This window comes from Sebastes umbrosus, chromosome 22 (genome assembly GCF_015220745.1).
Source record: "Sebastes umbrosus isolate fSebUmb1 chromosome 22, fSebUmb1.pri, whole genome shotgun sequence".
Taxonomy (NCBI): Eukaryota; Metazoa; Chordata; class Actinopteri; order Perciformes; family Sebastidae; genus Sebastes; species Sebastes umbrosus.
In genome coordinates, this window is record NC_051290.1 from 1,823,185 (window position 1) to 1,850,792 (window position 27,608).

A 27,608-nucleotide genomic window follows, 5' to 3' on the forward strand; every position below is an offset into this window, starting at 1 on the left:
CGCACAGTTCACAGCAACAACAGACAGTGAGAGTGATCTATTGGACTGTATCATACCAGCAACATTACTACAGTTTCAACGTCTGTATCTGTAGAATATGTTACGGAGATGAAAAATACTTGTTTTTAAATCAACACTTCCTGCTTTCATTTCAAAATAAAAGCCCTCAAGCATTTTTTCTGTGGGACAGAATTCCTTCATTTGTTAACACAAGGCTTTATTCTGAAATATGTGCCGGACAGTGTTGTAGAACCATGCAGTGACTTGCAGAGCTCATGAATGAATAAAGTACGGGGTTTTAATTGTGGATTACTACTATTATTTACAATGAGCACACGTTTCTTAACCTTTCTCTGTCTAAAATAATATAAATGACATTTATAATGAAATGAAATGGACATTATGAAAGGCAAACTCTATGTAGAAAGAAAAGGGCTGACAGCAAAGACCCGACGCGTCAATCACGCAGCGCGCCACGCAGCAGCCGCGCAGTAGCCATGCCACGCAGCAGCCGCGCCACGCAGCAGCCGCGCCACGCAGCAGCCACGCAGCAGCCACGCAGCAGCCACGCAGCAGCCGCGCACGCGCCCCTGACGTTCCCATCGTGGACGAAGTGTAATGTGTATTCAGAACATAAATACCATCACGCTCGGCTGCCGTTTCCTCTTACCATCGTATTCGGGGAAGTAGTCGACCAAATGCGAGTGCATGATTTTCTCCTCCAGTAAATCTGTCTTGTTGAGGAACAACATGAACGAGGACACCTTGGAACCACTCGGAGGTTTAGATTGTCTGGAACAAGGCCAGGCTCTCCTCCATGCGATTCTTCGGAAAAAACACACACATGGCACAAACCTCTTAAGCAATGAGCAGAAATATGGGATCAGACCAGAACAAGCTTCTCTGAGCGACTAAAGAGCTCCTCCTGCACATTTTCGAGCATTTTTCGACATTTTCCAGAAATTTTTCGAACATTTGTCAGACATTTTTGGGACATTTTGGGCCCTGTGAGGGTTTCTGGACAATATCTGTCATTGTTTTGTGTTGTTAATTGATTTACAATAATAATATATACATATATTTGCATAAAGCAGCATATTTGTCCACCTCCCATGTTGATAAGAGTATTAAATACTTGACAAATCTCCCTTTAAGGTTACGTTTTGAACAGATAAAAAAATGTGCGATTAATCACGATTAACTATGTACGATCATGTGATTGATCGCAATTAAATATTTTATTTGCCCTAATTGGAAGAAATTAGCTTTTTAATTGTTGCAGGTTATTTCTGTAAGGCGGCAGCCTGCGTCTCACCTCGGTGACGGACTCGGCGAGGACTTGATCGTACTCGCTGAGCGCCGCCAGTAACATGATGGAATAGACCATCTCGAAACAGTGAATCCACTTCCTCCTCTCTGAACGCTGGCCACCCACGTCCACCATCCTGCAGACGTCGTTAAAAAATAAAATCATCATGTTCCCCAAATGTAAATCTGCAGCATAAAAACATAATGAGCATAGAAACAGTCACCTGAACACCACGTTGTCCAGGTTAAAGGTTGTACTCTTGAATACCCGTTGTGGGCACCCTGACCCTCAGGACGTCCTGCTCGGTCGGCAGATAAGCAGGCATCACAAATCCGGTTCCAAGTCGCTCAGATAGCTGTTAACAACAGGAGGAGAGTTGAGACCAGTTTAGAGGGATTTAGATGGTGTTTAATGCCTTCGGTGGAATAAACCACCGAAGGCATTAACAGACAACTAGCAGATGAAACTATTTGACAACGTCTGAGGAGTTCCAGCTTCTGGTTTCACTCACTATTCGGCTGAGTCTGACAGCTGGTATTTCCTTTTGACGACGGTAACACTCCTGAATCCCCGGGTCGCTCCACAGGCTCTTGATGGCCTCCACGTACGGGTTTCGTTAACGTTGTGACCCTGTCCACATCAACCTCGCCTAACGAGGCTGGCGTTGGCCTGAACAACAAACAACAACAACAACAACCACAGATTCTGATGAACATGATGTCATGTTTGTGTTCTTGTGCATTGTTGTTGGAGGTGTTATGAAAGAATATAATCACGTTAGAGAGCACTGGGTTTATCTCCCACTACAGATGTGTAATTTACGGAAGCTCTGAGGTGATCCACACTAAACGAGTTTTCAAATCTTAAAAGTAGGCTGTCAATCAATTAAAATAGTTTATCTTGTTCAAAATGTTCCTTTAAAGGGAGACTTGTCAAGTATTTATTTCTTATTAACATGGGAGTGGACAAATATTCTGCTTTATGCAAATGTATGTATATATTTATTATTGGAAATCAATTAACAACACAAAACAATGAAGATATTGTCCAGAAACTTTCACAGGGTCAAAATGTCCAACAAATGTCAGAAAAAATGTTGGAAAATGTCCAACAAAAAATGTCCAAAAAATGTCCAACAAATATCTGAAAAAATGTCCAAAACAATGTCCAAAAAAACTGTCCAAAAAATGTCAGAGAAATGTCTAAAAAATGTCAGAGAAATGTCTAAAAAATGTCCAAAACATTCAGAAAAATGTCCAAAAAATGTCCCAACAAATATCTGTCAGGTACTGCATTTAGCATAAAGAATATGCTCCAATCATAACATGGCAAACTGCAGCCCAACAGGCAACAACAGCTGTCAGTGTGTCAGTGTGCTGACTTGACTATGACTTGCCCAAAACTGCATGTGATTATCATGAAGTGGGCATGTCTGTAAAGGTGGAGACTCGTGGGTACCCATAGAACCCATTCATTATCTGGAGGTCAGAGGTCAAGGGACCCAGGACAGTTTTGTGACATGATGTCACACCCCCCAGTGTGACATCATGTGTACTTTCCTAAGTCAGAGACAGAGCTCTCCTACCAAACAGGACGAGGACAGTCTGGTCTGGTTCTACCTGGTGTTGCTCGTACTTGTAGGGGATGTGTAAGCGTGTTCATGGCGTGGATCATGGCCTGCATGGCGGTGAAGATGTTCTGGTAGACCAGCCTGGTGAAGCCTCTCTTGTCCTCGTCAGAGTATCCTCGGCCGTGGATGATCCTCATCTGTTTGATGAAAGTGCTCTTTCCACTTCCACCAGTTCCTATAGGCCACCGACAGATAATATTACCGCACCACACACACACACACACACACACCACACACACACACCGACTTAAAGGAGAACGTTGGCGTTATTATAAACAGTATATATTTAACTCAACAAATCACATAAAAGACCCAAAACCAACAACTAGAGCTTCTTTTACACAAAGATCCCCGTAAAACATGAAGTGATATCAACACTCACTAGTACTTTTACCTTTGATACTTTTGATTGCCTATTTTTACAGGAGCATATTCTTCTTTTACTCAAATATCTGAATGCTTCTTCCACCACTGTTTATCATTTCTCAAAACATTTCTCGTCCCCTTACCGAGCAGAAGGAGCTTGAATTCCCGTAGGGAGGCCTTCCCGTCCCGGCGGAGCTGCCTCTCGATCATATCGTTGATCCTGCGGGCCTCTTCGGCCTCCGGGCCGAGGCAGCAAACCCTCACGGAGCTCAAACTCATTCCTTCTCCTAGTGAAAACAACTTCCTTCACCTCCTGTGAACAAGAGGAAGTTAACTTTTGTGCAAGTCTGTGAGACAGCGTAGTCCTGTCCTCTGTCCTGGCTGGTGATAAACAGACAGTGGACCATGTGACAGAGGGCCGAGCTTCTGATGGGAAATCCTCTGGCTGCCTTCGGTGAAAGAATAGTTTACGTTCCAGCAAATACAAGAGCTCTTACTGGCTGCCAGGACAGCAGAGTTTACAATTCATATACAACGGCTTCTACATGCTGAAGCCCCTTCATCAGTCCAAACAGTCTGGACTCCCTAAACTTTGGAATATTTCACCTCTAACTGTTAACCCTCTGAGAGCCACAATAGAGCCGTTTTAGTCTTCTTTAGGAGGGTTCAGGGGGTCTTTAGAGGGAGATAGCAGGTCAACAGTAGATGGCACATAGAAGTGGTGTACATCATCTGAAAGCTGAAGAACCTGGAGATTCATTTGAGATGCAGCTCAGCACTGTGAGTCAAGTTGTTCTAGTGTATAAGGGTTTAGAACATTATGATGGAAGTATATGATGGTCATTCCCATGCTCTATTATGTCTCATAAATTGTTGCAGCAATTCTTTGGTTGATACCATTTGTTACACAGATTTGGTGCTAAATTTAACCATTTTTTACCACTAAAGAATTGATCAAAATGATCAATAATCCCTCCAAAATACCACATTAAGACACCAAGACCTTGAGGAACACCATAGAAAAAGACATGCTGTGATTTGGGATCAAAAACTTTTGACATTTTTTTAGATTTCTGCAAGAATTGCATTTTTGCGGCGATTGGATGGCGAGCGCTTATGTTGTGTAAACTAGTCAGAAACCCCCTTATTGATCAATCTAGCTAGGAAAGCCATCCATCCTCTGAATGCTCTAGGTCTCTAGTTTGATCCATCCATCCTCTGAATGCTCTAGGTCTCTAGTTTGATCCATCCATCCTCTGAATGCTCTAGATCTCTAGTTTGATCCATCCATCCTCTGAATGCTCTAGGTCTCTAGTTTGATCCATCCATCCTCTGAATGCTCTACGTCTCTAGTCTGATCCATCCATCCTCTGAATGCTCTAGGTCTCTAGTCTGATCCATCCATCCTCTGAATGCTCTAGGTCTCTAGTCTGATCCATCCATCCTCTGAATGCTCTAGGTCTCTAGTTTGATCCATCCATCCTCTGAATGCTCTAGGTCTCTAGTCTGATCCATCCATCCTCTGAATGCTCTAGGTCTCTAGTTTGATCCATCCATCCTCTGAATGCTCTAGGTCTCTAGTTTGATCCATCCATCCTCTGAATGCTCTAGGTCTCTAGTTTGATCCATCCATCCTCTGAATACTCTAGGTCTCTAGTTTGATCCATCCATCCTCTGAATGCTCTAGGTCTCTAGTTTGATCCATCCATCCTCTGAATGCTCTAGGTCTCTAGTCTGGTCCATCCATCCTCTGAATGCTCTAGGTCTCTAGTTTGATCCATCCATCCTCTGAATGCTCTAGGTCTCTAGTCTGATCCATCCATCCTCTGAATGCTCTAGGTCTCTAGTTTGATCCATCCATCCTCTGAATGCTCTAGGTCTCTAGTTTGATCCATCCATCCTCTGAATGCTCTAGGTCTCTAGTTTGATCCATCCATCCTTTGAATGCTCTAGGTCTCTAGTTTGATCCATCCATCCTCTGAATGCTCTAGGTCTCTAGTTTGATCCATCCATCCTCTGAATGCTCTAGGTCTCTAGTCTGATCCATCCATCCTCTGAATGCTCTAGGTCTCTAGTCTGATCCATCCATCCTTTGAATGCTCTAGGTCTCTAGTTTGATCCATCCATCCTCTGAATGCTCTAGGTCTCTAGTCTGATCCATCCATCCTCTGAATGCTCTAGGTCTCTAGTCTGATCCATCCATCCTCTGAATGCTCTAGGTCTCTAGTTTGATCCATCCATCCTTTGAATGCTCTAGGTCTCTAGTCTGATCCATCCATCCTCTGAATGCTCTAGGTCTCTAGTCGATCCATCCATCCTCTGAATGCTCTAGGTCTCTAGTTTGTGGCTGTAAAGTTTCATGAGGCTGTGATTATCCTAGAGGTCACCTCAGGTCATTTAATACAGTGAGGTCAATGAAATGTCTCCTATGGGGACTAACATCATCACACATGAATCCAGTTGGGCTCATTGGATCCATAAAAGTCTCAGCTTTACAGTGATACACAATTTTATGCAATTCAAGACTACTTAGGGAAAAAACTGCATGTGATTATCATAAAGTGGGCATGTCTGTAAAGGGGAGACTCGTTGGTAACAAGGAGAATGCAATGTACAATGCTTTAACTGTGAAGCACTTTCTAACTTTACATAAATACAAACAGCATACAATACAAAGTTGTGATTCATTTTGGGATATTTCAAGAGATTGAATATCAGTCTTTTATGTATTTGTTATGCCTGTCCCAGAGCTTTGGAAGTAAATGTTTGTTTTTATTGACAGAATTTGACTTAAAAAGTCCTCCAAGTGAAATATACATTTATAAAAAGCTGGAAACTGTCCTGTTGTGTGGCTCCCTCTGGTGGAATGTACCACCTGAATGTACTTTAGATTGTTACACCAGAGGGAGCCACACAACAGGACAGTTTCCAGCTTTTTATAAATATATATTTAACTTGGAGGACTTTTTTTTACGTGCTTCCTCATTTCCTTTTTATTCCTTATTAGTAGACATAAAACTGAAAGCTAGTGGTTTTACACATTGCATAATATCTTCGCGCGTATTCATGCAGTGGAAGCAGTAACATGGACTCCATTTGTACTTGCTTACTCAGACAGTGACTGAAAACAAAACCTACTAGGATTCTATTGTTAGACGGAGTGAGGACCCTAATAAAGGTGTGTTTTACAGATGTGACTAACTGTGTTTGCAACCAGCAAAACAGCACCGCGTTGCAAAGACACGAGAGAGGCATTCCTGCAAAACTGAGGAGACATTCACATCAACATACATCAGGTAAACTATGACTGACTCTTTTTAGTGGTTTTAGTGTGTTTTAGGAGCTCAACAGGCGGCTGGTGGGGAGGACAGGAGGACATGTGAGCTCAGGGCTGTTTGATAAGACTCGATATTTTGGGGTCAAAAGTGACCTCCAACATTTCATAATGTAGCCTACACATACCTTTACGCATACATGTGAGCATTTTGAATGCAGTTACAAGTAAAAGTCCTACATTCAGAATCTTACTTCAGTAAAAGTAGCAATACTACTGAGTAGAAATAGTAAAGTAAAACCTGCTACTTTTACTTAAATCTAATCTTATTATTATTCTGTGTTATATCATTCAAAAAGCATCTGCATGTGCGCAGCTACAGAAATCTGACAGAGACCAACGCCCACGGATAACAGGCTGTGACACGCGTGACAGCCTGTTATCCGTGGGCGTTGACAGAAACACTGAAGTAAAGAATATAAAATAAACTGTCTCATCTAGTTGTGTTGGTGTAAACTGGCAGGTTTTTTAATGTTGCAATATATCTAATATTAAAAAATACTCGGATACAAGTAGAAATACTCGGTTACAAGTAACTTCTCACTCACACACACAACATGTCGTCGGTGTGGAAGTTCTTCAGAGAGTGAAGGAGACATAAAGCGGAGCTACACAGCTCCGCCATGGGGCTCATGATGCGTTCAAATGAGTATTGGGCCGTGGTACATTATAATGCTGTCATGATGCATTCAAATGTAATCTTGTAAAATTGTATTTCTGGCGAGAATCTTGAATAACTCCAGTTGTTTGAAGGAGATGTTTTCACAGTAATATAAAATAGATAATAGAGAGAGATTTATTACATGTTTAACTTCCTAACACTAGCTCTAAGCAGTTTTCTAATATATAATTAAAAGTCCTAATTCCAAGATGTTTTTTATCAATAAAAATAAAATCATTTATTTCCTAATCATTTGAATTGTGTGTTTTTATGCAAATACCCACTATAGATAACAATATCAAAGTAAAAGCACAACATTTAGAGTTTTAACTGTTGGAATTTGGCACAACATTGAAGTGAAAATAGCGCTCTGTATATTTAAATGTAAATTTGCAATAAAAATATTTGTCCCTAAACTTTAGGAATAATCATGATCTCAATATTGATAAAAAATATTCGTGAATAGCATTTTGGCCATAATCGTGCAGCCCTAATATATAGTATATATGTGTATTTAAATATGATAATAATGTAATTATAATAATATGAAGAATATATAATGAAAATTATTAAATATGGAGCCATGTACACAGTCCATATCCAAACAATTAAAAAAAACATACTATGGCTAAAATATGAAAAAATATTATTTACATATAATGTTATATAATATAAGTACTAATATATAGTACTAATGTATTTCTGCTTCATCCTCAGCTCTGTAGGTCGATGCAGTGAAGAATGTCAAGATCAGCAGCTGGTGTGTCACTGGTGGTTACTGTGACACTCTTGTGTCTTTCAGTGGGTGAGTTGACTTCATCCTAAAGGATTATTTACTGTTACTATTGTCATTTATGCAAAAGTAAGTATAAAGGGGAGACACTACATGTGAATAGGGTAAAATATTTAACTACTAGATATCACCATGAAACTTCCCCAGTTCATTACTGACATTAAGACTATTGTTTTTTGTATTACAAGTTTTCTGAAATTTTATATGTGAATATGCAAATGAGTCATTATCTTATTCAATTTGTGCTAATTTTCATACATTTCGGGAACATAATCTGAACATTGGACAAAGCCAGGTTCAAAATTCTTGTTTCATTTTGTCAACATATTAGAGTCAAAGGTTTTTATTTTGTATTACTCCATAAATCATAAAAAAAAAGAATCTTGATATTTGTAGGAATAAAATGTTGTATCAATCAGGCTATGAATTATATATGAACAAACCCCTCTGTAAAAACCCTCAGAATATAGATAGGAATGAAACTGTTTGGCGGATGTAAGTGCTGCTGAAGTGGAGATTTCTTGCTCAGTGTCTGAGATAATACTCATTTAGAGAAAACATATGATTTTTGATGGTGGGGGCGGCTGTGGCTGTGTCACATGTCGATGTGTCCTTGAGCAAGACATAGCCATCGGTGTGTGAATGAGTATTTAGATTGGATACTGATGGGCAAAGTTGGCACCTTAGCAGCCTCTGCCATCAGTGTATGAATGTGTGTGTGAATGTGTGAATACTGACATGTAGTGTAAAGAGCTTTGAGTGGTTGGAAGACTAGAAAAGCGCTCTATAAATGCAGGTCCATTTACCATTGTTAAAATTCATACATTTTGAAGACACTACAGGTTAATAGACCAAACTAAACGAGGCTCACATACCTCAGGCTTTTAAAGACACTCTACACTTTTTAGAGAACAATTTTGACACCACAAACCTAAAACTGAAATAGTTTGAGGAATTTAATGGACATGAACATAGACTATACCGCTTTCTAGAAAAACAAGACTCGGTCAAAAAAAAAAAAAAAAAACGAGTATCTGTCTGGACCGTATCTGGTCAGGATGTGAGTTTCTGGCTAAATTGTTACACAAATAGTCAGTGGTCATGTCTATAATGTTTTGTGAACAGTTTTTTCCACTTATATCTTAATATTTGATTGAAAGACAACTTATAATGAAGCAAATGACATTCAGTAATAGTAAATGGTAACATTTACTAGTCAGTATATTATACATGTTATACAAGGTGAAAAGGTATCAGCATGACATACAGTATGATAGGTTAAAAGTATTTCCGTTTTTTTATTAAAGCATGCGTATCAAAAGCATTCATCATATAAGTGGTGTGTAACAATATATACATACAAAAGTTTATGTCGTCACTGACGTTGTTGCTGTTATATTTATTCCTAGATGGAGTGTTAATGGAGCAGCTGCATAGCAACAACCAATGAGGAAACTCCAACAGTCGGCCGACCAATCCTGTAACTTCCTCACTCAGTCAGTCAGTCACTCAGTCAGTCAGTCAGTCAGTCAGTCAGTCAGTCAGTCAGTGACAGACTTTTGCGTTTGTAGAGCTGAACATCTGCGGTCCAGATAAAAAAGAATGAATTAGACGAGCTGTTATACGGTCTCCCGGGTCTCTAAAGAGCTGAAGTAGGCATTTAAGGGTCAAATCTGTGCCAAATATTGTCCACAAGATGTCACCCTTTACTCCCATAAAGAGTTCTCCAGCCCCTGAGTGACTCAGTTTCTGTGTTTTACCCTTTGAATCCTGCAGGTGTGATTCAATCCACAGCCAGTGCAACGCAGGACGTCTTCCAGGCAGAGGAGGGCAGTAACGTCACACTGACATGCCTCTTTCATCTCAAGACTCACACGCCTGCCACCTCGCTGTATATAGACATTATATGTGAGAACCTAAAGAGGTCGATCTACCGTTATGACAGTGAGTTCGAGGCTGAGCCGTATGAAGATGAGCTCTACAGAGGACGAGTGTTGTGCGATCTAGAGCTCCTCAAGAAAGGACGGATTGAATGTCTCTTCACTGATCTGAGACTCAACGACACGAGCACCTATGTCTTTATTGTTGTGATTAACGAAGATAGTCACAGCAAGAGATGTGGGCTCAATGTTACAGGTAAGCTGACATCCCTGTCTCCTTTGAGATTTTATAACAAAAATCTAAAACGGCTAAAAAAAGAGTCAAGTAATAGAAGTACTGCTACTTTATACTTCTACTGCTCTACATTTTGGACACAAGTATACATCAGACTGTCGTCTCCAACTAAATCTAAATACACTAAATACAGACAACACTTAGCCTAACGGGATTCAATCAGATATGTAGAGATGTCTGGATAAACAATATCCTCCACTGTGTTGGACGGGGGAAGACTGAAGGGACATGGCGGCGATCAACCTTCATTTATTAAGGTATCGCCAACGCTCAGGTTCAGGCAATATAATTATTAGACAAATGTATAAAACAAATGTTTCAATAAAAAGAGATGAATGCGTACGAACTTGTCAAAATTATAATCCAAACACACGTCAGATCCCATTGAAGTCTATGGGACCTTCAGTTTTCTGTCCCCCAAAAGGGGGCGGGGCCTAGACTTTTTGTGATGTACCCGTATGTGCCGGTCTGATGTATAGTACTTTTTACTCTACACTAAAAAAAAATTTGTTACTTTGCAGATTAATTATTAATACAAAATATGACCAATTTATAAATTATGCACCAATAACTATGATCCTATAATATGCATTAGTTATACAGTATATAGTGACTCATATCTGTTTAATATCTTTGCAGAAGCCAGCCATCAACCCGTCGATGAGCCAGTCGAGCCATCGAGCCGGGGAAGGATCGGGCTCTATATGGGTGGTAGTTTATTTACAGTCATGTTGACAACACTTGCAGTCCATATTGGACTTTTGCACACAAGATGTAACCGATGAATACCTCATGTGTTGAAGAGTGACCTCAACACGTCGTTCTGAAATTAATTTTCACATTTCAGTCAATTAAGTGAATAGAAGTGAGACCACCCACCTCAGTTACAGTTTGGTCTTACTTAGGGATGTTAATAATTAACCGTTTAACCGTTAACCGACATTAAGCATTTGAACCGATTAACGCTATCGGTTAAAACGGTTAAAAGAAGTGTTAATAATTAACTCAAAAGCTGAGCGGCTCAGAGGAGCAGCTCAGACAAATAAACTGTACACACACTACTACACCTACGTTCACAGCTAGAACGCCACCAACAACCTCACACAGTCTGTTGGACACTCGCTAAAGTTACGCAGACTACGTGTGCGGCCGCGAGCACGAAGCCACCGGCAATGCTAGAGCTGCTAATGTAGCACAAATACAGTACACACACTGTTTGTTGGACACTCGCTAAAGTTACGCCGGGCAGACACACAGCTGACAACCTGCTAAACTAAACTAAATGTGCGGTGGAGACTTTTACTGGGAAAGTGGCTGCATGTCCGCGACACTACACGCAGCATCGTAGCTGCTAAGTTAACGCTCCCGGACGGTGAACTGGGGACTCCCGTCAACGAATATCTGTTGTGCTCCTGCAGCTGGTACGAGGCACAAATCTTGTCGGTTAACGGTTAATAATCGGTTAAAGTGGGTCGGTTATCGGTTAAGAACATTTTTCAAAGTGAGCATCCCTAGTTGACAACACTTGCACACCGTTATGAGACTTTTGCACAAAAGATGTAACCGATGAATACCTTATTAATGTGTTGAAGAGTGAACTCAACACGTCGTTCTGAAATACATTTTCATATTTCAGTCAATTGCTGTAAATGAATAGAAATGAGACCACCCACCTCAGTTACAGTTTGGTCTCACTACCTTAATGTTCAAGGCAGCATTTCTGTTTATTTTTTACAAATTACTACGTCACATCAAGGTGCATATCGCTACAGCTGACGGCTTTGGCTTAGAGGTAGAGCGGGTCTCCCACCAATCGGAAGGTTTGATACCCGGCTCCTCCAGTCCACATGTCGAGGTGTCCTTGGGCAAGGTACTGATGCAAAAACTTTCCCCTGAAGGCTGAGCCATCGATGTATGAATGTGTATGTGTGAATGGTTAAATGGCTGACATGTACTGGAAGGCGCTTTGAGTGATCGGAACACTGGAAAGGTGCTATGCGAATGTCAGTCCATTTACCATTTACGCCGTTTACTGTAATGAAGGAGATGGAAAGACTTTCACTTGATAGGAAAAGAAGTTCCCAGAGCTAGCGAGCTTGCTAACTGCTTGCTAGCTACTTATTCAAATTTGTATCAACTCCTGCAGCAAATGTTAAAGAGAGATGAAGATGAATTTGTATCAACTCCTGTTTGATGAAGTCTACAAACCGTGACTTTTTTTGTGGAGTACTTTATTGACTAACAGAGGAGGGTAGATAATAAGCTAGCAAAGCTCCCTCCATTTTTGACTTTATGGCTCTCTGTTCCATCAAAGGTCAAGACAGTTCACTAAGCTGGGACGATACACCTATCTCCCGACTCAATACTATCACGATACTTGGGTGCTTATTCGATATGTATTACAATTTTTACGTATTTAAGTGTTATTATACAAGTATTTTTGTTAACTTGAAACTCTAAAATGTTTGATTTTCAGCATGCGTGTACAGAGAGATGTCCTGAGGTCAAATATATCAGTCATTGTCAGAAATTGTTTGTTTTTTTTAATTTTTCCAGCAACCCAAAAATATAAAGAATAAAGACATTAACCCTAAAAAAATAGTGGTATTTTCTTTTTAATTTATAAGGGACATGTAATGTTTTATACTTCTGGTGAATATAATCCAATGAATCTTATTTCCATAAATATATTTTGTATATACAGTTCCCTTCGTTAACACCTTATTTCGAAAACCGGACGTAGTCACACGTGTATACTTCCTTTAACTTCTCCAAGTCTGTCGCTAGCTCTCCCGTCAGCTCCATTCTCTTTATATACTGTTTTTTTTTTGTTATTGTTTTTGTTTTTGTGTGGACTCTATGAAGACTATAGCGATCACTCTGTGGAAGCTAATCCAAATAAAGATTAGCTCCTCTCCAGTGGCTTCCTGTGGATTTAAAAATATTAGTGGAAATTAATAACTGTTTTTTGTTATGACTTTATTCTCGTAATATAACGACTTTTGTTTTGTAAAGTTATTCTCGTAATATTACGACTTTTTTTCTCGTAAGGTTATGACTTTTTTATCGTAATATTACGACTTTTGTTTTGAGTGTGGACCATGTGACAGAGGGTCGAGCTCTGATGGGAAATCCTCTGGCTGCCTTCGGTGAAAGAATAGTTTACGTTCCAGCAAATACAAGAGCTCTTACTGGCTGCCAGGACAGCAGAGTTTACAATTCATATACAACGGCTCCACATGCTGAAGCCCCTTCATCAGTCCAAACAGTCTGGACTCCCTAAACTTTGGAATATTTCACCTCTAACTGTTAACCCTCTGAGAGCCACAATAGAGCCGTTTTAGTCTTCTTTAGGGAGGTCCAGGGGGTCTTTAGAGGGAGATAGCAGGTCAACAGTAGATGTCACATAGAAGTGGTGTACATCATCTGAAAGCTGGGAACCTGGAGATTAATTTGAGTCCCCGTGCTCTATTATGTCTCATAAGTTGTTGCAGCAATTGTTGGGGGTTGATTCCATTTGTTCCAAAGATTTGGTGCTACATTTAACCATTTTTTTACGACTGGAGAATTAATAAAAATGATCAATAATCCCTCCAAAATACCACATTAAGACACCAAGACCTTGAGGAACACCAGAGAAAAAGACATGCTGTTTTTAATCACAAACAAAACATCTACAGACAGACTCACAAACAAGCATACAATTAAATTAAAGAAAATTATATATATATATACATATATATATATAATAATAATAATAATAATAATAATAAATAATTATTATTAATAATAGTAATAATAATAATAATAAAGACAACCACCACAAGAAAGCCAGACTAGACAGACAAAGATATAATCACATTTCAAAACTCCGGAGCTTGAAAGCACTCTTTTAATTTGTTTTAGAATCTTAATTGAGTTGTGCAGGACTAAACTGTCTTCCACCAGATGTGATGGGTAGACATTTGTGGAAAACAATAGAGCTGACAGAGAGCTGTTTCACGCTGCAGCCACTTGGGTGTAGCAGAGAGCTACAGTAAATCAAGGCTCTGGCTTTGGCTGCCCAATAGTAATGTTGGAACACTGGAAGGGATGAAACACACTATTTTCTTACATTTCTGTGAATGAGCTTTGGAGATGCGGTGGGTTTTATATCCCCGGATAAATGGCATTATTATTATAGAATCAAGTTTTTCTACAGAATGACAACGAAAGCTGAATTGGAATGTGTTGAAACATAAACCTGGAGAGAGACATCATTTGAATTACATTTATAAGAGAAAGTGGCAAAGACCTCCAGAAATCAATATCTTTCTTAATCTTGTCTATCTGTATACAGAAGTTGTTCTGAAATAAGAGCTTATAGGATCTACAGGAGACAGGCCCAGGTAAGTAAAATGATCTTTGTCAATTTCAAAGGGTAACAATTCGAGAAAATGAGGATCCAAATTTTTTGTAAGGGGAATGAATTAACTTTTTCTCCAATTAATTGAATACCCAGATATACCACCAAAACAGTTGATTAGTGAAAGGAGTGATGAATGGGGGCCCAACAAGAAAACCAACAAATCATCTGCATAAAGAGATACATTCAATATTCCCCACTACGATTCCCTTGATAGTTGTATGCTTCCTTAAACTGATAGCCAGAGGCTCAAGAGCTAAACTGAACAGCAAGGGACTGGAACAGCATATAAAACATATAAAAGAACACATTTTTCAACGACTGCACACTGTACCGACACCTGTCTGCTCCTACATTCACGCACATTTTGCCCTCTGTCTTGCGGGAACTATTCTATATTTTCTCACACTATATCCCAGCGGCATTCGCTGTGTGGCTCCTTATCGCAATCAATCAAGATGGTGAAAAGATTCTCCGCTCAGAGGGCTTTAGAAATGATTTTAGAAGAGAGAGAACCTTTGGAAGATGAAGATGAAGATGAAGAGGAAGACTTTTCAGAATATGAGGATCACATTTCTGTCAATTCTGAGTCTGACAGTGAGTATGAAGAAGAGGATGAGACTGACCATCAGGCAGCTCCAAAACGAGCCCGTCAGCAGCCCAGCCCCTCAACAGGCCCAGCCCCTCAACAGGCCCAGCCCGTCAGCACCCAGCCACAGGCCAAGCCCGTCAACAGCCCAACCCCTCAACAGGCCCAGCCCATCAACAGCCCAGCCCCTCAACAGGCCCAGCCCATCAACAGGCCCAGCCCCTCAACAGGCCCAACCCATCAACAGGCCCAGCCCCTCAACAGTCCCAGCCCCTCAACAGGCCCAACCCCTCAACAGGCCCAGCCCATCAACAGGACAACCCCTCATCAGGCCCAGCCCCTCAACAGCAAACACTTGTGTTCATAAATATTATCCTACAGAGGTAAATGGCAAATATTAACCATATATGCTGTCTATATTGCTTGTAATTGGGATAAAGTAACCATCTGTTAAGTATTTTTACATAAATTGTTATGGCTGTATTGATTTAAAAACCCAATAATGGGGTGGGTCCACCAGACCCGCCAACATTGGCTGAGTAACAAAAACATGAACACCACACAAGGGATAAGGCAGCAATGACACCAGAATTAGAAACACACTAGACACATGAAATAATAAAACACATACAACATTTACATATACACAAAAAAAACATAAATAAAATAAAAGAATAAAAAAATAATAATAATAATAAAAAAAAGAATTATAACACCAATCCAAGAAAACAAATACGGAGGCTCAGGCGTCACAGCCAGAGATTCAATATGGTCTAGAAGAAGTTTCCAAGTCTTTTCAAAATAATTGAGGGAACCTTTAAGGGAAAAAGTTTCTCCAAACCAACGGACAGTAACGTATCTTTCACCCACCTGTTGTGAGTCGGAGGTAGAACATGTGTCTATTTAAACAGAATAAGTCTCCAACAAGGTGGTGAAGGTGAGGACATGTTGCATGTCTTTTCTGGGCCCATCAAACCCCATGTTTGGCTTTATTGTTGATGTTATTTCTGTATTTTGTTGTTTGGTATTTAATCAGAATGAGAATCAGAAACAGATTTATTGCTAAGTAGTTTTTTTCCACATACAGGTAATTAGCCTAGGTGTTGTGGTGCATGTACACAGTATAGGCCCATTGGGATTGGTTCACAGGATTGCCTCACCGAAGAGGGTTACTCCAGTTCAACTCCAGGAGTTGAGATAGGATAAGATGTGTATTTCATGTATTGTGGGTTATCTCTGACTGTTTTGGCCACACCTCTGTTGTTTGTGTATGCCCTGGCGGTGCATTCACAGATGATTCCTGGTATTTAATCATGTTGTTCCTTTCCAGGACGTCTCTGTCCCACCTGAAATATTTTAACTGGCATTACTTCTTGAGTGATCACGCTGTTTACGGCTTATAGCTGATTAGCTTGTTTGCCCAGAATAAACACAAAAAGACTTCTTTATTATCTGTGAGTGCCGGTGATTTGTTTCCTATGTCCTGAACAGTACATTATCATTTCTGGTACAAACAATAAAAAGTTTTTGTTAAACTTGGAGAAATGTGTTTTTCATGGAAACAGTCATGCATCATGTAGAGTATGATAAGATGAACATATCGAGTGTTTGTCAAAGTATGTTTTATTTAGCTGAGTCTTGGTTAAACCTTTGACTCCACTTAACCCCACGAACTGTTTATAATTCCAAAAATGAAAGAGCTGCACATGCCTGAATGAATGAAGAAGAAATAATGTAATGATTTCCTCCTCTGACTCTAGGCCCATCGTGATTGGTCCAGCCGGTATGGCTTCACCAAAGAAGGTTCCTCCAGTTCATGATGTGCAGTCATTCTGCAGAGGCTCCAAGTCTGCTGCACATGTACTGTAGCATACCAAACTATTTATAGAGTATGATTTATACTCATTTATACTTATAGAGTATCATTTATACTCTATAAATAGTTTCCTTTCCTTTCTCTTTCAGTGGCTTTCATGAGGAGACATTTGTTCTTCAGCATTACTGCTTTAAGCTGGACCTCTTTAGATTTTCTATAATCTTTCACCAACATGGCATTTACTGTGTCAAGTCAGGAAAATGGACCCTCTCTTCCTTGGTATTACCCGTAGAGGAAATTCAGAGTTTCTTCCTCTTGAAAGCATCAATATCTCCCGAGGATACACGGTGAAGAAAATATAAAAACCAAGGTTTTAATGGAAAGTTTTAATGTACTGCTCTGAATACACAAAAAGACACAGAAAATTACACAAAGTCTGACTTTAGTCACGTTTTGTCACATGTTAAGACCACTGAGTGTTGTTGGTTCAATTAAGAAAAAAACAACAAAAACAGAAGAAAAGAAATTACATTTACATTTTTTATAATGCCACAGTTTGTTATCAGCATCATATGGTATGAAAGTTGTTGAATAACTTCGATTAACATTAGATAAAATGGTGATATGTTTTTAAAATCCATTAATAAAGTAACAAATTAATTATTTTATTATGAATATGGAACTTCCTAACAAATAAATAGTTGTATGATACACAGCATGTTAGTTTCAATCTCATCTCGACTCTAATACAGCATGACGTCATGTTAAGAACGTTGGCAACAAGAATCTAAACATTCTACAATGAGTAAACCGAAACCTGTGGTTGGTTCACATGGTCACATGGAACGTGTTAATATTCTGTTAAGCCTTAGTCAGACGTGATGACGTAGACACGCAAATATGCAAGAATAGTGTAAAATAAGAATATTAGTTTAAATGTTCTCTATAAATACATGCAGTGTTAATGCTACAGTAAACCAGATTATTGCACAGCTGAATTATTGCACTAAATTATTGCACTATTAAGTCAATATTGCACAGTTGAAGATATAATAAATGATGAGGTTACAACTCCTGATAGGGTAAAAAAAGAACAAATATATGTTGTATGTATATATATTCTAGACTAAACAAGGTTATATTTGATCTTAAATACAATCTATTTACGTTATGTTGTAGGCGTTTGTATGACAATAAAGTAGAATAAATTAAATGTCTATCAGTTTGAGCAGTTTACAAGTAAATGTTTTTACAGGTAGTCGCACGTAACTGACATCGGTTGAGTCGGCATCGATGCAGCTCGCTGTTGGAGGGTTTTATAACCACTCCCCGGGAATTAGTTTGGGATGGCCCTTAAAGGTCCTTTATTATGCTCATTTTCAGGTTCATACTTGTATTTTGTGTTTCTACTAGAACATGTTTACATACTTTAATGTTAAAAAAAAACTTTATTTTCCTCATACTGTCTGCCTGAATATACCTGTATTTACCGTCTGTCTGAAACGCTCCGTTTTAGCGCATTTTGACGGAATTGCAACAGAATTGCGTTGCTAGGCAACAGTTTGGGTCCATGTTTACTTCCTGTCAGCTGATGACATTCACATCCACCGCAACCAGGAATAAACTAGGACACATTTAGAATGTTTACGTTTAAAATTATGTCAAGGGTCTAAATATTGTATATTTGTGACATCACAAATGGGCAGAAATCCTGACAGCTTGTTTCAAATGCAGAGTTTCTGAATACGGGCTGTGTGTATTTCCCTGTGGATTGAATGTTTTGATACTTTCACAGTATTTATATAGGACTTAAGCCTGCTTTATAATAAAAAAAAACATGACAATCTCACTTTTTTTATAATATGAGACCTTTAATATGGCGGACCCTCCACACGAACGCACAAACGAAGTGGAAGTAGGGAGAGCGATGCAGAGGAGGGGTTTGGAACTGGGCCCATGAGTGGTCACACTCATACGTTCTTTTCATTGAACGTAATATGCGTCAGAGACGTAATGACGTATATATACACACGCCCGTTCTCAGCCCACACGGACAGTGCTCAACCCACCACAATCCAGAGCTTCCGATTGGCTGTGTCCGCAGAGAAAATGGATGACGTCGGCACTGAAATCTCTAACACTCCCGATGCCGCAAACCCCTTCTTGTCTTCTGTCCTCTCTTCAGTATGGCGGTCCGGACCGAGCTGACAGGTGAGATACTGAGGGTCGCTACTTTGAGCTTCATAGTTAACGTCATTTAACTCACCTGACTGATCACAGTTAACTTAACTTGTGGTTTTGCTGTTTATGTCTTCAGATGTTTTATTTGCTGCTGATTAATAATGATTCAATAAGTGACTCACAGAGGAAACCAACCCTCTTCCTGAGATGGTGTTGATATAAATAAAAGAATTAATAACTATTCTTAAATAAAAGTTGATGTGAAGTGATGCACGTAAATATCTTGACGTGGAAAAGAAAAGTCATTTTCTCTGAATGAAAAACCGACAGTGCACAGGGAAAACTCCTGTAGGTTCCAAGGATGCAGCGCGAGTAAGCATCTTTATTCATATCAATATAATTAGGGCGAGCCCTAATGTTCTTCAAATGATTCGTATTATTATTATTCTATTATGTCTTTAAGCGGAAAAACGAGGTAGGTATGTGGACCATGTTGAGAAGCCTCTTGGAGGTAGGCTATACCGTAAACCAGACAGGAATTCGCAATCTTGAATATTAGCGGTGCCTGCCGGCCAAATCCTACACCTGTCTTGTTTGTGACTCTATAATCTGTGTGGTCCTCCGATAAAATGATGTGTACTTTGAACGTGAGCATTTATAATAGGAGGTGTGTTCACTCTGCAGCATTTACATGCAGCTGTGTATTAAAGTCCAATGAGCTTTCTGCATTTTTCTACTAGTTAGATTTAAAATTAGTTTTTACATATTTACAACAATGAAGAAAACAAAATAAAACACAATGCAAAGAAGATCAGATTCAGGCGGCTGGTTGTTGAGCAACACTGACTGGTTGATATTTCATCTTTGGCCAGTGTCCGTTTATAACCCAACAGTTTTTCATATTGATTTGGCATCAGTTTTTCATTCAAGACATGTAGGTTTGTTCAAAATGATTACCACTTATTTAAGCCCCAGTCTGGTCATCTTATTGTTCAAGAGGAAGAAACTAATTAAAGAGCATCAGCAACTCACTAAACTGACCACAGAGCAGATAATACACAAACACAAGCAGCACACATTCATTGCAAAAAACATTTTATATAGAAAATGTACAGATATATGAAGATGCTTTAGAAAAGTAGAAAACATGAGCCAAAACAGATTTTCTTACAATTAATCTTAAACAAGTAGCAAGTCAACTCTATAATCTCACTTAGCCAAGTCCTCAGTGGTGGCCGGTCAATAGAGGGCGCTAGGGCCCCCCTGAGCCAGACAGCCACACACAAAAAAAACATTACTACTACTACTACTACTAATAATAATAATAATAATAAATTATACAAATTGTCAATATTTGTGTGTTTAAAGTATGGAATGCATCAGTAATATGTGTAAAATATGATAGAAAATGCTAAATATATGGTTTTCCTTCACACCCCCTGACTCTCCTCTGAAACCAATCCTTTCCCTGAGATGGGGTTGATATAAATAAAAGGATCAGTGTTTGCCATGAACTTAAAGAATTACTAACTATTCTCAAATAAAAGTTGATGTGACAGCAGCGGAGCTACACAGCTCCGCCATGGGGCTCATGATGCGTTCAAATGAGTATTGGGCCGTGGTACATTATAATGCTGTCATGATGCATTCATATGTAATCTTGTAAAATTGTATTTCTGGCGAGAATCTTGAATAACTCCAGTTGTTTGAAGGAGATGTTTTCGCAGTAATATAAAATAGATAATAGAGAGAGATTTATTACATGTTTAACTTCCTAACACTAGCTCTAAGCAGTTTCTAATATATAATTAAAACTCCTAATTCCAAGATGTTTTTATCAATAAAAATAAAATCATTTATTTCCTAATCATTTGAATTGTGTGTTTTTATGCAAATACCCACTATATATAACAATATCAAAGTAAAAGCACAACATTTAGAGTTTTAACTGTTGGAATTTGGCACAACATTGAAGTGAAAATAGCGCTCTGTATATTTAAATGTAAATTTGCAATACAAATATTTTGTCCCTAAACTTTAGGAATAATCATGATCTCAATATTGATAAAAAATATTTGTGAATAGCATTTTGACCATAATCGTGCAGCCCTAATATATAGTATATACGTATGTGTATTTAAATATGATAATAATGTAATTATAATAATATGAAGAATATATAATGAAAATTATTAAATATGGAGCGATGTGCACACAGGTACATGCACAAACTTACATGTCCATATCCAAATAATAAAAAAAACATACTATGGATAGAATATGAAAAAATATTATTTACATATAATGTTATATAATATAAGTACTAATATATAGTACTAATGTATTTCTGCTTCATCCTCAGCTCTGTAGGTCGATGCAGTGAAGAATGTCAAGCTCGGCAGCTGGTGTGTCACTGGTGGTTACTATGACACTCTTGTGTGAGTTGACTTCATCCTAAAGGATTATTCACTGTTACTACTGTCATTTATGCAAAAGTAGGTATAAAGGGAAGAAACTACAGGTGAATAGTGTAAAATATTTAACTAATAGATATCACCATGAAACTTCCCCAGTTCATTACTGACTTTAAGACTATTGTTTTTTGTATTACAAGTTTTCTGAAATTATATGTTTACATATGTGCTAATGAAAATTAGCACATATTGAATAAGATAAAGACTAATGAGTCATTATCTTATTCAATATGTGCTAATTTTACAGAACATAAATCTGAACATTGGACAAAGCCAGGTTCAAAATTCTTGTTTCATTTTGTTTACATATTAGAGTTAAAGGTTTTTATTTTGTATTACTCCATAAATCATAAAAAAAAAAAATGATTGATATTTTTAGGAATAAATGTTGTAAACTCATTTAGAGAAAACGTGATTGTTAAAATCCATACATTTTGAAGACACTACAGGTTAATAGACCAAACTAAACGAGGCTCACATACCTCAGGTTTCTACACTTTTTAGAGAGAAACTTTGACACCACAAACCTAAAACCAAATAGTTTGTGGATTTAATGGACATGAACATAGACTATACCGCTTTCTAGAAAAAAAAGATGAATGAATTAGACGAGCTGTTATACGGTCTCCTGGGTCTCTAAAGAGCTGAAGTAGGCATTTAAGGGTCAAATCTGTGCCAACTTTGGCCACAAGATGTCACCATTTACTCCCATAAAGAGTTCTCCAGCCCCGGTGTGACTCAGTGTCTGTGTTTTACTCTGTCTCCTGCAGGTGTGAATCCATCTACAGCCACTGCAACGCAGGACGTCTTCCAGGCAGAGGAAGGCAGTAACGTCACACTGACATGCCTCTTTCATCTCAAGACTCACACGCCTGCCACCAGGCTGTATATAGACATTATATCTATGAACCTAGGGAGGTTGATCTACCGTTATAACAGTGAGATTGAACCTGAGCTGTATGAAGATGAGCTCTACAGAGGACGAGTGTCGTGCGATCTAGAGCTCCTCAAGAAAGAACGGATTGAATGTCTCTTCACTGATCTGAGGCTCAACGACACCAGCGCCTATGTCTTTATTGTTGTGATTAACAGAGTTAATCACAGAAAGAGATGTGGGCTCAATGTTACAGGTAAGCTGACATCACCGTCTCCTTTGAGATGTTATAATCAACCTTCATGTATTAAGGACGCGTTCACACCGGCCTTGTTTAGTCCGGCTGAACCTCCTTGCAGCAGTTTGTTTGGGTTGGTGTGAACGCCGGACTCAAACTCCGCTCTCTGGTCCGCCTCGAAGGGGTGGTCTCGGACCGCTGTCGAGTGAACTGGAGCGGTTCGTTTCCAGTGTGAATACCATTCGAACCAATCACAGGAAGCGTACCATTTATGTGTCATTTCATTGGTTAAAAACATGTTTGTTTTTCCTGTTTTGGTGTCTGGTGAACTAGTAGCCTATTTGCCCATTTGCTATCTCTGAATTTCAGGAATTTATGGTTTATCACACCACAAATGGTAGTGGCTAGAAGGGAGCCCGCAAACTGGGGAAACTCTCGAGAGACATACTTGCCAACGCTACAGATTTTCCCGGGAGACTCCCGTTTTTCATCGCCCTCTCCTGGATTCCTCCTGGGGTCATAATTCTCCCGTATTTCTCCCGATTTATGACAAATGCTCACACCTTTTTTTTCCTTTTCCTTATCTCAACCTGTTTCTGGCGCTGTACAGCGTGCATAAGCCCTACTGTTTCCACCCAGATGACAATAGAGCTACACGCCGCTCATCACAGCGTGCAGCGCCCAAAGTCGGGCTTTGCTCGATGCAGCGAAAAGCCGGCGTGGTGCGGCAAGGTTGGCATATACAGTATGTCGCGAGATTGTTAGGGTCAGGCATTGATCTTGAATAGTTAAGGTTAGGGTAGGTCGTCGGGCAGCGAGTCTCGCCAGAGTTTTTGCAAGTTTTTTACAGATCTTCGATCAGATTTTGCAGTTTGCAGTTCCTTTCTAGACACGACCACCACAATAATTAGCTCGCTAGCGCACCCCTCAGTCGCTCGCCTCACTCCCCGCCGCTAAGAGACTAGTTCACCGTTAAGAGAGCGGTCGGCAGCTCCGTAGTCTCCCAGCGGCGGGGAGTGACGGATGGACCGTTTAGACTCAGCGCTGCAGCTGGACACCAGCCAGCTGTTCGGCTCATTTTCTGTAACATGTGTAACATGAAAGCACGAAGACCAATAACCCAACTACATTTCCACCACATGATTTTCGATTACAATGTCTGGACCAAATAATGTATCATCCTCGCATTGGTTCGATTCAGGAACCGAACCTTTAGGTGTCAACCTGCCCTAAAACTCCAAAAGGATCATTTTGTCAACAATTTTAAACATTGTGTTGTAAATCATTACGAATCTTTTGTCTTTTTTCAGAACCCAACTCTGTTAAAACCTGGACAACAGAGACGCCGCCGCATCCCACAAGAGATGTCCAAACTCCAGGTTCAAATGAGACGGATGTTAAAGGTGAGAAGAAAACAAAAGTCTTTAAATGAAGAAGTTTCAGCGTGCTTTGCATTTAAAACACTCTGATTGCTGCATATATTCATGTGTGTCGGTTGTATTCCAGTAACCGGAGCTTTGGTTTGCTTTTTGTTTCTCATCAGGTGGTCGGCTCCGTCTGATCGTTCTGGTCCCGGTTCTGGTTCTGGTCCTGATCCTGGGCGGAGGAGTCGCTGGATATTTACTCAAACACAAGTGTCAAAAACAAAATGTAAGTCAGAAGGAAACAAAAATATTATTTTATTTATTTTATTTATTTTATTTATTTTATTTATTTTATATTTATTTATTTTGTATCTTATTTATTTTATTTATTTTCTATTATATTTATTTATGGTTTTTTATTTATTTATTATTATATTTATTTATTTTTCTATTTTTCATATATTTATTTATTTCATTTATTTATTATTACATTTATTTATTTATTATTATATTTATTTATTTATTTATTTATTTATTTATTTATTTATTTATTTATTTATTTATTTATTTATTTATTTATTTATTTATTAATTATTAACTTCTGTTAATTGTCCCTTTCAGCGTCCGGAGTATTTCGTCGCCCCAACCGAACCTCTTCCAGTCCAGGTGCTTTGCGCAGAGGCGACGTCGGTAGTTTAATGGAGAGCAGCCCGTCCAGCCAGCCACAAGTGGACCGACCAGATCAGCAGCGTGACGGATACGGATCGCCGTCGGAGAGAATGTACAGTAAGTCTGATTAGAAGATGACCTTTTTAACGCTTGATGACTGAGTGACTTTGCACCAAAACGCTGGAGGAATCCGGGCTTCACGTTAAAAAGGTGGATTTAAAAGCGACGCCTGCTAAAAAACAGATGGATTTTCTTCCTGCACATGTTTGGATTAAACTGAGAGAAGAAGAACTGTGAACTCCCTTCAGCACCAGGATCACTTTTCATCTACCTCAGACTTTTTCTATGAAAAGAAGATGGACTTAATGTCAGCACTACTGTTATTTATTATATATGTTATTATACTATTAGAGTTACAGTTTGACTTCACCATGATGGACAGAAAATACGACAAAGGTGTTTTTTTTTTTTAATCCAAACCTTCTTTATCATGATGTCATTTATCACTGTGAGTGAAATACTACTGCATGTTGTTGTAGTACATAGGGATGTCATACTTTAACTACCGGCTCAGCAAGGCAAAGATGACCGTGGAGAGGGCATTTGGCCATCTCAAGGGAAGATGGCGGTGTTTAATGAAGAGATATGATTGCCATATTGACAACATCAACACCACCATCACAGCCTGCTCAGGCTTCGTAATTTTTGTGAAGTAAACGATGAGCAATATGATGAAGACTTCCATGTTCATGGAGACAATGAGGTGGCTGAATGTAATCCCCTTCAGGTAAACACCACTGCTAACTCCACAAGAGATGCCTTTTGCTCTTATTTTTCCCTACCCAATCCTTAACTGTAATACAGATAAACTCTAGTAAGAAAGACTGAGACTGCTTGTAAATCAATTGTATAGTATTATTTAAGCAAATAAATTATATAATATTTTTTAAGCAAATAGATTATATAGTATTCTTTAAGCAAATAGATTGTATAGTATGCCAACCACAGGCCCAACCCCTGAGCAGCCAGCAAGTGGACAAATATGGATGTCAAAAAATGCAACACACACACTGTAAAACTCTGCCCCTCATGTGTTGTATAGGCTGTCATGAATTGGCTATGTGTTCAATGGGGTTGGTGTTGTGTAGACTGACATGAATTTCTAATTAAGTTCAAAGAAATAAACATCAATATATTAAAAAATCTTGTTTCATTTATATTTGTTCAAGATAAATGTTTTTTTCCACCCATATCTTCATTATAATTGATTTTTCTTTTTTATTACATTTTATCACAAAAAATGAATAGCACTTTTGTTCATAAATATTATCCTACAGAGGTAAATGGCAAATATTAACCATATATGCTGTCTATATTGCATGTAATTGGGATAAAGTAACCATCTGTTAAGTATTTTTACATAAATTGTTATGGCTGTATTGATTTAAAAACCCAATAATGGGGTGGGTCCACCAGACCCGCCAACATTGGCTGAGTAACATAAACATGAACACCACATGAGGGATAAGGCAGCAATGACACCAGAATTAGAAACACACTAGACACATGAAATAATAAAACACATACAACATTTACATATACACAAAAAAAACATAAATAAAATAAAAGAATTAAAAAAATAATAATAATAATAAAAAAAAGAATTATAACACCAATCCAAGAAAACAAATACGGAGGCTCAGTCGTCACAGCCAGAGATTCAATATGGTTTAGAAGAAGTTTCCAAGTCTTTTCAAAAGAATTGAGGGAACCTTTAAGGGAAAAAGTTTCTCCAAACCAACGGACAGTAACGTATCTTTCACCCACCTGTTGTGAGTCGGAGGTAGAACATGTGTCTATTTAAACAGAATAAGTCTCCAACAAGGTGGTAAAGGTGAGGACATGTTGCAGGTCTTTTCTGGGCCCATCAAACCCCATGTTTGGCTTTATTGTTGATGTTATTTCTGTATTTTGTTGTTTGGTATTTAATCAGAATGAGAATCAGAAACAGATTTATTGCTAAGTAGTTTTTTTCCACATACAGGTTATTAGCCTAGGTGTTGTGGTGCATGTACACAGTATAGGCCCATTGGGATTGGTTCACAGGATTGCCTCACCGAAGAGGGTTACTCCAGTTCAACTCCAGGAGTTGAGATAGGATAAGATGTGTATTTCATGTATTGTGGGATGTCTATGACTGTTTTGGCCACACCTCTGTTGTTTTGTGAGAGGGTGTGTCCTGACGGTGCATTCACAGATTATTCCTGGTATGTAATCATGTCGTTCCTTTTCTGATCGGTGTCTCTCATTCACCTGAAATATTTAAAACTGGCATTACTTCTTGAGTGATCACGCTGATGGTGGCTTATAGCTGAAACACGTTCGTCTGATTGCCCAGAGTAAACCAAAAAAGACTTCTTTATTATCTGTGAGTGCCGGTGATTTGTTTCCTATGTCCTGAACAGTACATTATCATTTCTGGTACAAACAATAAAAAGTTTTTGTTAAACTTGGAGAAATGTGTTTTTCATGGAAACAGTCATGCATCATATAGAGTATGATAAGATGAACATATCGAGTGTTGGTCAAAGTATGTTTTATTTAGCTGAGTCTTGGTTAAACCTTTGACTCCACTTAACCCCAGGAACTGTTTATAATTCCAAAAATGAAAGAGCTGTGCATGCCTGAATGAATGAAGAATAAACACTGTAATGATTTCCTCCTCTGACT

The 27,608-nt window shown here is 38.8% G+C and overlaps 1 protein-coding gene, 1 long non-coding RNA gene and 1 pseudogene across 5 annotated transcripts in view; 1 reads left to right on the top strand and 2 right to left on the bottom strand.

The window, feature by feature from the left end:
- LOC119481881 overlaps positions 1-27,608 on the top strand; it is a 50,112-nt gene that overhangs the window by 14,721 nt on the left and 7,783 nt on the right. Inside the window, exons 1-6 of one of the 4 annotated variants that reach the window (XR_005205284.1) lie at positions 6,308-6,601; positions 8,018-8,105; positions 9,870-10,229; positions 24,186-24,248; positions 24,389-24,495; positions 24,831-24,995. Coding sequence is in view for 2 of the 4 variants with exons in the window: in XM_037759204.1 (XP_037615132.1) it covers positions 8,042-8,105; positions 22,504-22,863; positions 24,156-24,248; positions 24,389-24,495; positions 24,831-24,908 (702 nt within the window). In the remaining 2 variants the exon portion in view is untranslated. Of the gene's footprint in view, positions 1-6,307; positions 6,602-8,017; positions 8,106-9,869; positions 10,230-10,907; positions 11,294-12,296; positions 12,705-22,503; positions 22,864-24,155; positions 24,249-24,388; positions 24,496-24,830; positions 25,349-27,608 lie in introns of those variants that run through there. The other 3 variants (XM_037759204.1, XR_005205285.1, XM_037759205.1) reach the window with 3 other exon arrangements.
- Positions 462-3,584, bottom strand: LOC119482105 (annotated as a pseudogene).
- The window catches only part of LOC119481903, a 28,164-nt gene continuing 6,725 nt past the window's right edge, over positions 6,170-27,608 (bottom strand). Inside the window, exons 3-4 of the long non-coding RNA XR_005205292.1 lie at positions 13,136-13,146; positions 6,170-6,180 (exon numbers count right to left, since the gene is read on the bottom strand). This is a non-coding gene — a long non-coding RNA (uncharacterized LOC119481903). The remainder of the gene's footprint in view (positions 6,181-13,135; positions 13,147-27,608) is intronic.